The 13,659-nt window shown below is 46.6% G+C and overlaps 1 protein-coding gene across 1 annotated transcript in view; it reads right to left on the reverse strand.

The window, feature by feature from the left end:
- Positions 1 to 3,339, reverse strand: part of GPAT3 (glycerol-3-phosphate acyltransferase 3) — an 88,579-nt gene extending 85,240 nt beyond the window's left edge. Inside the window, exon 1 of the mRNA XM_068233517.1 lies at positions 3,071 to 3,339. Within this exon, the coding sequence (XP_068089618.1) occupies positions 3,071 to 3,214 (144 nt within the window). The 5' untranslated portion in view covers positions 3,215 to 3,339. The remainder of the gene's footprint in view (positions 1 to 3,070) is intronic.
- Positions 3,340 to 13,659: the final 10,320 nt, after the last annotated feature.

Genomic DNA, 13,659 nt, shown 5'->3' on the forward strand with positions numbered 1-13,659 from the left:
ATTTCGATATTTCTCCATGAAACTTCTCATTTTTATGCGCAAGCGCAATAGTTGCTTTACGTGATGTAACGTTCGTTCTAACGATCAGATCGTTACACACATTTAAAAACTAACTTTACTCAGGTCGTTCTTTCATCAATTAAAAGTTCGTTCATCGTTTACAACGAACGATCGTTGTCGCATGTGTGTACGTAGCATAGGACTCCAAGATGTGTCTCTGTGGTAGATAGGTATAGAGTTTCTAAAAATTACCTTGCCAAAAGAAAGGGAAATTGCCCACCAATATACTTTCAAGAAACAGGTCAAGGCTAAGTTCATACTAAGGGTCCGTACACACTGAAAAATCGCCAAGCGCAATGCCATTTTAAAAATCGTATACGTTGCAATTTTAAAAAAAAAAATTGTATGCTTGTATTTTTGCGATGAGTTTGCATTTCTCTTGTGATTGGGCTAAAAGACCTTCAACAGGAAGTTGCAAGGCCTCCTGGGACTTGCCCTTGAAAACAAAGCAATGCAGTAGCATCACATTTTTTTATGCAATTTTTCAAATGCACCACTTAAAAAGCGCTGTAGTCACTGCTAATGCAATTTTCTAAAATCCCATCACACCACTATGTACAGTTCCACGATTTTCATTTTTAAAAAGGCTTTGCGTTTAAAAAAAATGCATGCTTTAATAAAAAAGCAGCACACCTCAGACAATGTGTACATTACATAATGTACAGGCTACAAGGCGGGCACAGCCAAACGCACAGTCTATGTTAAAGCAAGGGTGTCATTTTTCATAGTACTATATGTGCGCTATGTACTGTGCTCACTATCACACATTTTAACCAGAAGCGCACTGTGGAAAGTGGTTTGGGTAACATGGTCCAATATAACAGAGATGTGAACATGCCCATACACCTGTATGGCCACTGGATTCACATGCAGCATGAAGCAATGTGCATTGACAATGAGGACATGTTTACAGTGAAAGTGCTGCATCAGCATATCAGATGCCATCCAGATATGCCAATCCAATGCAGTGGCAACACATGCGCTGCAGCACAGTGCTGCATGGATTTTCAGTGCACAGCAGATTCATTACCATTATACAAAGAAAGGCACATAATCTGCCTAGCAACGCATTCACTGGCGCAGTACTTTCACTGTAAACCACTTAGCACACATTGTGAAAGTATGAAAACACAATGCTATTCTTTTCCAACCATGTTAGGAATGCAAACATCAATGCCAACATATGAATCATATTGAAAAATGCGTGCAAACAGACAGTTTAAAATGTACCTGAAATGGGGCCAAAGAAAAAAAAAATTAAACATACCTGGGGCTTCCTTCAGCCCACTCCAGCCTGATCGCTCCCTCATCATCCTCAGTCCCTGCCTGGTTCCTCCGCCAACTGTCCCAAAAAGTTTTCCAGGCCGGGGAATACTGCGCATGCGCAGTGGCTCCTGTTGCCGTGGGCATTCTGCACCTGTGCAGTACGCTCCTGGCTACAGGAGCGCAAAGGGGGAGTGTGCATGGCCGGACTGCGCCAACTGGCCAACTTACTGGGGCCAGTTGCAGACAAGGAAGCGATCAGGCTGGAGGAAGCCCCAGGTATGTATACATTTTTTTCTTTGGCTCCATCTCAGGTACAATTTAAATGCTTTAAATCACTTATATTTGAATCAGGAATCTGGACTAATGGCTACATTGGCAGGAGGCTGTGCACAAAACAGTGTTTGCAATAACTTGTCAGTGTGAAAGTACCCTACGTTTAGTTTCACACTGGGGTGTTGCCTTACAAAGTAAACATAATGCAACCAAAAATAAGTGTCATGCAATGTAATCCAGGCAAATAAGTAAATTACTAATATGCATGCAGCTATGAGGTGGGAGCTGTTCATAAACTTTGAATCACAACGCATTACAGTGTGCAGAACAGTGTCCGCTACAACGTGTCAGTGTAAAGTATCCTCAGTGTTTCAAACGAACAAAAAGGGGCAAACAATGAAATACAGTGCGTTGTTCAATCGTTACAAATCTATAGAGCTGAATTGAATGATTCATTTTGTTTCAGAGTTTTTGGTTTGTTTTTTATATTCACCCTCTCCTTTATCAAAAAGGTGGATATTTCTGTCTCCGGTACTACACAAACATTGGAATGCCAACGCAAGGTAAAACAGTGTCAATATTTACATTTTTATTTCCACGTTTGTGTACAGTCATATTGGACATCTACCTCAAACCATTTAGTCACAGAATCCAAAGAATTTCACAATCACTCCTACACAGGGCCGGGCCGAGGCATAGGCTGGAGAGGCTCCAGCCTCAGGGCGCAGCGTAGGAGGGGGCGCAGAATTCATTTAGCTGTCATTCCTAATTGTGTTTGAAGCAGAAAGAAATAAGAAAAGGGTATACATGGCAGTGACTGCAAGCCATATAACTAGATATTAAGGTGTTGGGGAGGTTGTGGGCCCTGTGGCGCCTCTTAGTCTAATAGCAATCAGTGTGTGATGGCTGGGGCGGCAGGGATGGAGGGGCGCACTTTGGTGTCTCCGCCTTGGGTGCTGGAGGACCTTGTCCCGGCTCTGCTCCTACACGTGCTCATACATATTTACTAGAAATACTTTTCAAGCACTATAAAGTAGTAAACAACTGAATTATAAAATTCAGTATTTTTAAAGAAATTCTGAAAATAAAGTTTTTTCAAGAAAGTATTTAATGTTATCAGTAATCACAACGTTAATAGTTTAGTAAGAAAACAGACATGGATGTGAAGAATTGGACTCAGGGCTCGTCAGAAATTAGACTGTGTTGCAATTGCAGACTTGAACTCTGAGCAGAGAATGGGTGTGAAGATGAAGAACCAAAAATCAGAGCTAGGGCACAAGTACACGTGAGATATTAATCACTTGCCAGCGACAGCATTAACCCTCAGTGACACCTAAGTCAAGTCATCGTGTAACTCATAGGAAGTCAGTGTCCATAATAACTCCAGCCAACGCGCGATTGCAATCTCACCTGTAGCGCTCACTTTGCATAAACAATGCACAATCTCAGCCTACGCTCTGCATAATCTCACCTCCAGGATTTTAACCAGGATCTTCATATAAAGCTCTGAAATGCCCAATGAGACACCGAAAATGGACGGTAACATGATGAAGACAATGATGAAAGAAAGCCATACTGCGAAGATACTGTAGGCGACAGATTTGAAGTCCTCCATGGCTCAGGCGAGCTGTCAGCCTGGCTCATCTGTGTGCGCACACCTCCTGAGGATAGTTCACAAAGCAGGAAACAAACTTCTCTGCAGACGACCTCCTATCCTCCCCCAGGGCACACCTCCTATTACTCACTCCTCCCTAGCAGCGACCTGTTCCCTGCAGAGGACCTCCCAGGGCACACCTCCTGCTGCTGTTGCTGAATGAATACTCTCCTCCCTCTATCTGCCAGTATAGCAGCCAGCGACCTCTGCTCCCAGCAACCGAGCCAGACTGGTGCTGCTGATCTTTGCCCCATCCCAATGCGCAGTCCATCTTGGAATGTCCAAATAATGTATTAATGCATAAATAAGTATAGTGTATTGTGTCCATACATGTAAAAAGTTGTCCATACATGTATCGATTTTAGCTGGCAGTTTTGATCACAAGGATCGAAACTGACACTATTCAATAGCCTCATACAGGGGCGTAACAATGGGCCCTGCAAGGGATGCAGCCACAGGTGGCGTCAGAAGCTGCAGGTGGGCCATGGGGGTAGAAGTTTATTTTTCCTGTCCTGAGAGACTGACAGCTAAGGGTGCGGAGAGAAAAAGCTTTCTACTCTCTGTACAACTGTTCCAATGACTTTGTCTGCTCAGCCACTGATAAGAAATCATACAAAGTTTTGTAGACAAAGATTTGTAAACAGTCTCTATTCAGTGTGCAGCAGGGTCTTGTGTACAGTGCCATACCCTCAGCCTGTTCACACCCTTCCCAAGTGCTGTGTACTGTAGTGATGCTGGAGACTTCAGCAGAGCAAGTTCTGCTCCATCAGAGATGGACAGAGTGAGTGTAATAAACTAAGGCTGGGAGCACACTCGTCTGTCTTCTGTATGTTTTCTGCACACCATGGGCTCGATTCACAAAGCGGTGCTGACCCAGTTAGAGACTTTAGGCGTGATAACCATTGCACCATGCTGGTGAAAAGCCAGTTTAGGCGTGATAAGTTTAGGCATGATAAGTTCAGGCATGATAAGTTTAGGCGTAATAAGTTTAGATAAATTTAGATTGCGCGCAAAGTCCCGCACACAAAGCAGCGCCATTAAACTCTATGCGAAGTGCACCAAACTTTGCTAGCGCAAAACCTTTGATCAGCTGTGCACAGGGCCGGCCCTAGACTTTTTGCCGCCTGAGGCAAATTTAGGAGAGAGCTGCTGCTGCCGCCGCCCCACCGCCCCCCCCCCCCCCCCCCGGTCCGTGGGTGCGGGGGGGGGGGGGGCCGGCCGCCGAGCCGGAGGGGTAGCGGGCAGGTCGGGGGTATTGGGCCTAGCGGTGGGGAGGGGGGCCGGACCCCCCCTCCCTCGCCTGGGTCCCCCGATCTGCGCTCCCCTCCAGCCTGTAATTAGGAAGCTGCTGCCAGATCGTAAGAGGCACGGGCGGGGAGGACTCACCTTATCCCCGTTCCATCGTGTGCTCCACTGACGTCACTTCCTGCATCGCCGTCCACTTACAATACAGTGGGCGGCGATGCAGGAAGTGACGTCAGTGGAGCGCTCGCTGGAACGCAGAAAAGGTGAGTCCTCCCCGCCCGTGCCTCTTACGATCTGGCAGCGGCTTCCTAATTACAGGCTGGAGGGGAGCGCAGATCGGGGGACTCAGGCGAGGGAGGGGGGGTCCGACCCCCCTCCCCACTGCTAGGCCCAATACCCCCGACCTGCCTGCTACCCCTCCGGCTCGGCAGCCCCCCCCCCGGGCGGGTGCCGCCCTTAGAAGTTTGCCGCCTGAGGCAAATGTTTCACCCTGCCTCATGAGCGGGCCGGCCCTGGCTGTGCACTGCGGTGCTAACCCGGTTGGTGCTTAAACTTATCACGCCTAATCTTATCACACCTAAACTTATCATACCTAAACTTATGACGCCTAAACTTATCACACCTAAACTTATCATGCCTAAACTGAGTTTAGGCGTGATAAAGGGCTTTTCACCAGTGTGCTAACTGTTAGCACCGCTTTGTGAATCAGGCCCCATGTGTTTCTCTATGTGTGAAAACCTGCACGTTTTATCACAAAAGTTAATGTAATTGATAGAGAAAATGCTTTCAGTGCTTCTCTGCTGTCTGTTTTTATCTGCATGGGGAAAACACATTCAGGTGTGCAATAGCCAATTCATTAACATTGGTTCTCAGTTTACCTGTGCAGAAGGGGGACGGGCATCTCAAGTTCACAGGGGGGGGGCAGTGATTTCTAGTTATGCCCCTGGCCTCATACCCACCTGGCGATACTTGCGGCAATGTTACCCAACATCGGGCTACATAGTTTAACATAAGCATGTTAAACGATGTTTCCCCCGCAGCGATTACTCATTGTTAAGTGATAGACATGGTGGATCGGATCTTTCAGATCCCTGATGACTCCGCACTAAATACCACGATCGCTTACTTTCACTTTGCGCCCATCGTGTAGTCACGTGACGTCACAAGCAGAAAGAGGCGTCGCTTAAAGTGGACCCGAGATAAAAAACTTTTACTCATAACATAATTGTGCCCCTTACATATAGTTTATAGGGCATTCCTCAAGCCAAATATGTTTTTGTTTGTTTGTTTGTTTTAATACCCTAATTCCCTATAAACTAAACATATCTCGTGCACAGCTCCTCCAGCGCCTAGGCATTCTGAGTGCCATGTAGCAAGTGCTCACGGGAGCTCAGTCTGGGGAGGATGTGGTTTTTCCCGAAGGTGGAGGCGGCTTTACCAGCCAGAGATTTCAGAGGCAAGGGAGGGAGAGGGGAGGAGAGAGGAGTGGAGTTTTCACAGGCTGAGGGGTAGAGATGCAGAGCAGCTTGTCTGTATGTAATGATGACAAGCAGAATATGGCTGCTCTCATTGTATCACAGGAAGAAATAATCATATACTGTTGAAGTGTTTGCACCTAGATTTGCTGTGTAAACTATCTAAACATTAGATAAGATATATAGACAAGTTACTTGTTATAGTTAGTTTTTCATCTCAAATCCACTTTAAAGGGGTTCTGTAAGGATTAAAAAAAACAAAAATGGACATTTACCTGGGGCTTCTATCAGCCCCCTGCAGCTGTCATGTCCCGCGCCATCATCTACAATCCGCTGTTCCCGGACGCCGGTCTAATTCAGCATCTGATTCAACTGTGCCTGCGTGGCCATGGCCGCGCGAGTGCAGGCTCCTGCGCGCGTCATTGGGAGCTTACTGCGTGTACAAGAGAACTTCGTACTGCGCCTGCACAGTAAGCTCCCTATTTAGACGAATAATATACCAGTGCCGGGGAATGGAGGATTGCAGGAGGATGGCGCGGGACATGACAGCTACAGGGGGCTGATAGAAGCCCCAGGTAAGGGTCCGTTTGTTTTTTTAAAGCCTCCACAGAACCCCTTTAACGACTGTTGTCAAGGGGATGTTGCTGGACCCGTTAGGTGATGAGTACGTAGCTTATGACACAACAAGCCTGTATTATGCTTAGTCAACATGATGCAATTTTCTGTCAACTTACTGACGGTTAAAGCGATTATGTATTTTTTGGACTATAGGACTCACTTTTTCTCCCCTCAAAAAGTGGGGGAAAAAATCACTGCGTCTTAGAAGTCCAAATGCAGGGAGTTCCTGACTTGTGAACACCTGCCAATATGAACCTCCAACCTGCCACAATGTCAGGGACTCCATGTACTGTGCCCATGCAGAGGAAGACAGGGGGTCATTCAACAGGGGATTCACTAGGTTTAGTATGTATTTTTTCCCCCGGTTTTTGTCCTCTAAACCTAGGTGTGTCTTATTGTCAGGAGCGTCTTATAGTACAAAAAACACAGTATTTTCAACAGGTCTGATGTGATTCCCTATCATTTTACTGACCTATTTTATAATCACTTTTATACAAAATCAATCAGAAAAACAATCGGGAATCAGATCCGACCTGTCGGAAATAATCAATTCGATCATTAATCTGACTAAAAGTTGCATTATGTGTACTAAGCATTAGCTTTATTTATGGCTGGTACACAGCATGCAATTTTCATTTCACATCCTATGTCAGATAAAGAAAATGATCAGATCTGGGAAAAAATTACACAGCCTACTGTTTACCAGCGACTGATCCCAAACTCAAAATCGGAAGCAGAACGGCTCCATATGATCACTAGGAATGAATGTTTATTTTTCTCACGAGTGAATCATATTGATTTGTACTAAGTTCACAGTGTAGCGGCTGCATTGGGGTACAATGGGTTGCAGTATGGTAAAGCACTTCTTGCAGTTCATTACCATTAAGGCTGCTTTCACAGTGAGACGTTGCACGTTAGTGCAGCCTGTAACGCAGCCCACCGCACAGTAATGAAAAATCAATGGGCTGTTCACAGTGCCCACGTTGCGTTACATTGTAACGCAGCACGTACGTTGAAAGGGCTGCGTGCTGTACGTTGTAAGCGGCTAAGCCACGTTAGACTGTTTGCACATGCTCAGTAGTGTTGGAGGAGGAGGTCTTCCCTCCTCCTCCTTGGCCAGGCACATGGCTAATTAAAGGGGAACTGAAGAGAGAGGTATATGGAGGCTGTCATGTTTATTTCCTTTTAGACAATACCAGTTGCCTGGCAGCCCTGCTGATCCTCTGCCTCTAATACTATTAGCCATAGCCCCTAAACAAGCATGCAGCAGATCAGGTGTTTCAGTGGTTCAGACTTATAAGTCTGATCTGACAAGACTAGCTGCATGCTTGTTTCTGGTTTTAATCAGATACTACTGCAGAGAAATAGACCAGCAGGGCTGCCAGGCAACTGGTATTGATTAAAAGGAAATAAACATGACAGCCTCCATATACCTCTCTCTTCAGTTCCCCTTTAATATTCACTGCACGGTGTGACGTGCAGTGTTTACTTCCTGGAGCGCCGCTTTGTGTGGCGATTGGCTGGTGGGGCCACGTGATGCCGCATGAGTCCAAGAGTACGCATCACGGACGCCAGAGTGAGCTGCACAACGCGGCTCACTCTGACGTCCACATCCAAGAGCACCAGGCGTTGCGTTAGGGGCACGTTATGTGACCATAACGTCCCCTAAAACGCAACGTCTTGGTGTGAAAGTAGCCTAAATGCAGGCGTTAACAGTAAAAGTAAAGCATACTTTTCACTGACTGTATGCTTCACTGTATGCTACACAGCACAACCCCAGGGCCGAATTTACCATAAGGCACGTGCTACAGGCGCCCGATGAAGGAAAGGCGGCTCATTCTCCTCACTGAGTGTCTCCCTCTTTCCCTATGCAGAGTTCTGATGAGAGTGTAAATGAGGTTACTCACCCAGCTCTCAGCATTCAACTGACCAGATCTCCCTTCAGTCAGGGGCACCTCCAGCTACTTAATGCTGAGGTTACTCTAGCTACCTAATATTTTGGGGTACCTCTAGATATTGAGGGTACTTCTGGCTACTAAGGGACACCTGTAGTTACCTATGTCAGGAAAGGCAAGTAAGGGAAAAGTGACAGCAAGCCAGCCAGCACATTTGTGGTGCAGTTTGGTGGGTGTATGTAGGTTCATGGAGGGCAATGCCTAAGGTGCCAGGACAACTGTGCCTATAGGCTCCTGTGAGGTAAATCCAGGCCTGCACAACCCTAATGTGCTGTATGACTTTGGTTGTTCCGTTGATTTGAGTTCCTGTTCTGCTGGGAACACAACGCAATGTTTCACTGTGACCGTGGTTATAGGGATAACTAGATTCAGAAGGTAAATTATTAATCAAGCTGTCATTTATTTGCTGGCTTTCCAAACATGAGTAGCCCCTTGGTAACATCATGTTCAGGTAATTCCAATTCTGGTAATTGTTTGCTCACCACACACCATACAATCTTAATTGTACATGTTTACCAAATCTACAGTATGTAGTAACTAACAGAATGAAAATACTTTGAAAGGATTGTTTTGATAAGCTCCTAACTGGCCACACACAATACAGTAAAAAGATCAGTTTTTATGAAAATTGGATAAAAACAATCGGGAGTAGCCAACATTTTTGTACAATTTTTCAGAAGATTCAATGGTATAAGACAGATTAGCAATTTCTTGATTTGTAGATCCAAGCAATTTTTCCGGAGTTTTCAATCATTTTTTTTTATAATTGGTGAGAAACTGAGTATGTGTATGATACATTGGTCAGATTTTTAAAATGTTACAATGAATCAGAAAATTGATTGCACTTCTCAAATTAAAGGATACCTTAGCTCTGTCACAATTGTAAAGAGGGGGGAGCAGGCATATGTAGGATGCTCTCCTCATGCCCATCGCTTCCCCAGTTGTTCTACATCCCCTCTGTTACTTTGGGAGGGTCAGTGACAAGTGTGCAGACGCTGCCTGGCAACTCACGTTCTTGATTTTGCGGCCGGGAGCGCTCTGCGCATGCGCACTATAAACTTGCCACTGACCCAGAAGAAGCTTTGGATGCCTTACCGAGGGGACAAAGGACAACGGGAGGAGCAGTGGACATGAGGAGAGCATCCTACACATGCCTGCTCCCCCCCGTTTCTACATTTGTGACAGGTCAGCGCTAAGGTATCCTTTAGGCTGGTTTCACAGTGGGACGTTACAGGCGCACGTTAGAGCAGCCTGTAACGCACCCCACCGCACAGCAATGAAAAATCAATGGGCTGTTCACAGTGCCCACAGTGTAATGCTGCGCCATAATATAACGTACTGCATGCAGTACTTTGTAAGCGGCAGAGCCGCGTTAGACTGTTTGCACATGCTCAGTAACGTTGGGGAGGTAGCAGAGAGCGGCCAGGCACATGGCTAATTAATATTCACTGCACTCAGTGATGTGCAGTGTTTACTTCCTGGAGCGGCCGCTCTGTGCGGCGATTGGCCGGTGGGACCACGTGATGCCGCATGCGTCCAAGAGTGCGCATCACGGCATCACGGACGCCAGAGTGAGCTGCACAATGCGGCTCACTCTGATGTCCAAAGCAGGGAGCACCAGGCGTTGCGTTAGGGGCACGTTATGCGACCATAACTTCCCTTAAAACGCAACGTCCTGGTGTGAAACCAGCCTTAAAGATGGCCACTAACAATACAATTCGGTGAGCAATCGTTTACAAACAATTGTTAGTATGAATGATCAGACGTGAACGTTTGGGACCACTAATGGATGAAAATCTCCTAACCAATCCGATTAAGGACCGCCTGACGCCGATAGGCGGCGGCGGCGGGTTTAAGTGGTTATTATATGGAAACGGCCTCTCGATCGAGCGGCCTTTCCATGTCAGTTCACGGAGGGTGTCTCCGTGAACAGTGTGCGAGCTGCCGATCACGGCTTGCGCGCCTAATGTAAACACGCGGGGAAGAAATCCCCGCTATTTACATCAGAGGCAGAGGCGCTGCTGCCTCTGATTGGCCGGGGATCGCCGGCATATGATAGGCTGAAGCCTATCCTATCCGGTGCAGGATGGATATCCGCCCTGCGCCGCTCTGATAGAGGAGGGGAGGGAGGTAAGGAGAGGGAGCGCAGAAAACGGTGCGGAGGGGGGCTTTGAGAAGCCCCCCCCCCCCCCCGCTAATCACAACTAGCCGGAGGCGATCAGACCCCCCCGGCAGGACATCCCCCTAGTGGGGAAATAAGAGAGGAAGTCTGGTCGCCCTGGCTGCCACACGATCTGTGCTGTGGGCTGAATAGCCCACGCAGCACAGATCACCAGAAACACCCCTGGTCCTTAAGTGGTTAATAAAATCAATCCGATTTTCAGATTGATCCCATCAATCTGATCAGATTGGTTAGGAGATTTTTGTCAGTTAGTGACCCCAAACGTTCACTTCTGATCATTCATACTAATAATCATTCGTAAACGATCATTCGTCAAATTGGATCATTAGTGGCCCCCTTAAGAAAGAAATATAAAATTGTATTGTGCGTAGCCACCTAAATATGAAATACTTACCCAAGGAGAGGGAAGCCTCTGGATCCTCCAGAAGCTTCCTATGCTTTCCTCCGGTACTCCGCTGCTGCTCAGGACCTTCCTTGAAATCAGGTCATGCTGCGCCTGCACAAACGGCTCTGGTTTACTGCTTAGGCTCCACAGTACAGCCACACTCATACCTGAAGAGGAGCATGGCCCCAAGGTTCAAACCAACAAGCCCTTGTAGTCTCCGGGAAGGTAGTCTGTGCTTGTGACGGGGTACTGAGCAGGGTCGGACTGGGACACTGGGGGGCCACCAAAGAAATTTCAACCTGGGGCCCACACATCCCACGATTGCGGTGAAAAAAGGGCATGACCATGCACCGGAAGGTGGAGGGGTCATGATGTATTATGGACAGGGCCACATGTACATGATCTTAGCAGCATTGTAATTCAGAAACACTGCTGTCCAGCAAAACTTTGCATGGAGTCCCCTCCTTCAATATAAAGTAATGTCCTACTATTCAGAGGTTGTGACCGCAGAGGTTGCGACCGCATCGGGGCCCTTGGGCCAGAGGGGCCCCGAAGGGCCCTCCCTTAACTACAGGATTACCTCTCTATTGGTCCTTTGCTCATAATAATCACTTCTATAGAATCAGAATCAGAATCAGAATCAGAATCAATTTATTTTCACCAAGTAAGTTTGCACCTACAAGGAATTTGTCTTGGCAGTTGCTTAACAAACACAAACAAAAACAATACAAGGACAGACAGTGTGAATATTACAAGTTAAGGACATTATAAGTATAGTGGCAGTAAGCAATGTGAGAATTGTTCATGTTTAGTTCTGTGCTGATTACTTTCAGTCCTAGCAGCTCTAACGTGGTTCCGCATTAAGTATGGCTACCGCTTGAGGAAAAAAACTGTTCCTGTGTCTAGAGGTTTTGGTAGCGATTGACCGGAATCTTACTCCTGAAGGCATGCGCTGGAAGATGGAGTGAGCTGGGTGAGAGGGGTCAGAGGCAATTTTGGTTGCTCTCTTTCTGCACCTGCTAGTGTAAAGATCCTGCAGGGAAGGTAAGCTACAGCCAATTATGCTTTCCGCTGATCGGATGATGCGCTGCAGCCTCCCCTTTTCTAATGCTGAGCAGGAGCCGAACCATACAGTCATAGATGATGTTATGGTTGATTCGATGATTGCAGTGTAGAACTGCACCATTAGATTTTGAGGTAGGCCAAACTTTTTCAGCTGCCGTAGATGGTACATTCTCTGTTGTGCTTTCTTGACAATAGTGGCAGTGTTGTTATCCCATTTTAAGTCGTTTGAGATCGTGGACCCAAGAAACTTGAATGACTCTACTTGGGTTATTGTGGATCCATTTATGGTTAAGGGGAGGTGCTGGGGGGGAGATCTCCTAAAGTCTATTATCATCTCCATGGTTTTGAGAGCATTTAGTTCCAAGTTGTTGCTGCTGCACCAGGAGGAAAGCTGTCCCACCACATGCCTGTATGCAGACTCATCCCCGTTTTAGATACTTTGAACAGTGGTAATCATTAACAAGCTATTTCCCATCCCCTTCTTGCACCTCTGACACTGTAGTTGCCATTGGCAGGTTTTGGTGCGCCGTATCAATTGTTATGTATAGAGTGCTTGGGGGGCCCCATTGTAAAATTTGCATCAAGGCCCACAGCTCCTTAGCTAAGCCACTGCTCTCAGCATGAGTGATTACAGCACTGAGAAGAGAATTTTTGTGCTGCAGGCAGCAATTGGAGCTCTGTCAGACAAGGAGGGGGGACCCACCAGAGACCTGGAGGGGGGGGCCCACCGAGGAAAAAAACTGTACTACTGTGGCCCAGTCCGACCCTGGTACTGAGTGAGGACAGCGTGGGAAGCCTCTATAGCAGAGGTGTATCTAGGAAAAACAGCGCCTATGGCTGACACTGAAATCTGCACTAAAGGGGGAGGGGTCACCATCGAAAAATGTAAGGTGTAGTCTCAGTTGAAATTGGTTGTGTCCAGGTTGATGAGAAGCATGACCAGTAAGAATGAAGTATGGCAATAGGTTATGTTGTACATATTTCCCAATAACAGTTGGGAAGCTTGTCCCCCCAAATAATGGAACCAGGCAGAAGGATGCCCCCCAGATAAAAACGTAAATCTATATGGAGACCATCAGGGATGCTATTGAGCAGCGCCCCCAGTACAAAGCGCCCATGGCACATGCCATACGTGTACCCCTGTAGATACGCCTCTGCTGTATAGGATCCAGAGTCCTCCCTCTTCTTAGGTATATCTTTTTGTTCCTGAAGTTCAACGGGTACACTTTAGAACATGTAAAAATGAGCAGTTGCATCTTAAGGTGGCCACTAATGATTCAGTTTCTAGTGAAAAATCGTTCGAGCGATCAGAAATTCTGATCGGAAGTGAAATTGTTCACTACGCCATTAAGGAACTAATCTTTGCTTCCTATCTATCACAACCAACAAGAAAATTCAAATTTTTGTGCGGCGAAAATCCAATCGGACGACTGATTTTATAATCGTCTGTAATTGATTGTGCCCATCAATGGAGATTATTT

This window comes from Hyperolius riggenbachi, chromosome 1 (assembly GCF_040937935.1).
Source record: "Hyperolius riggenbachi isolate aHypRig1 chromosome 1, aHypRig1.pri, whole genome shotgun sequence".
Taxonomy (NCBI): domain Eukaryota; kingdom Metazoa; phylum Chordata; class Amphibia; order Anura; family Hyperoliidae; genus Hyperolius; species Hyperolius riggenbachi.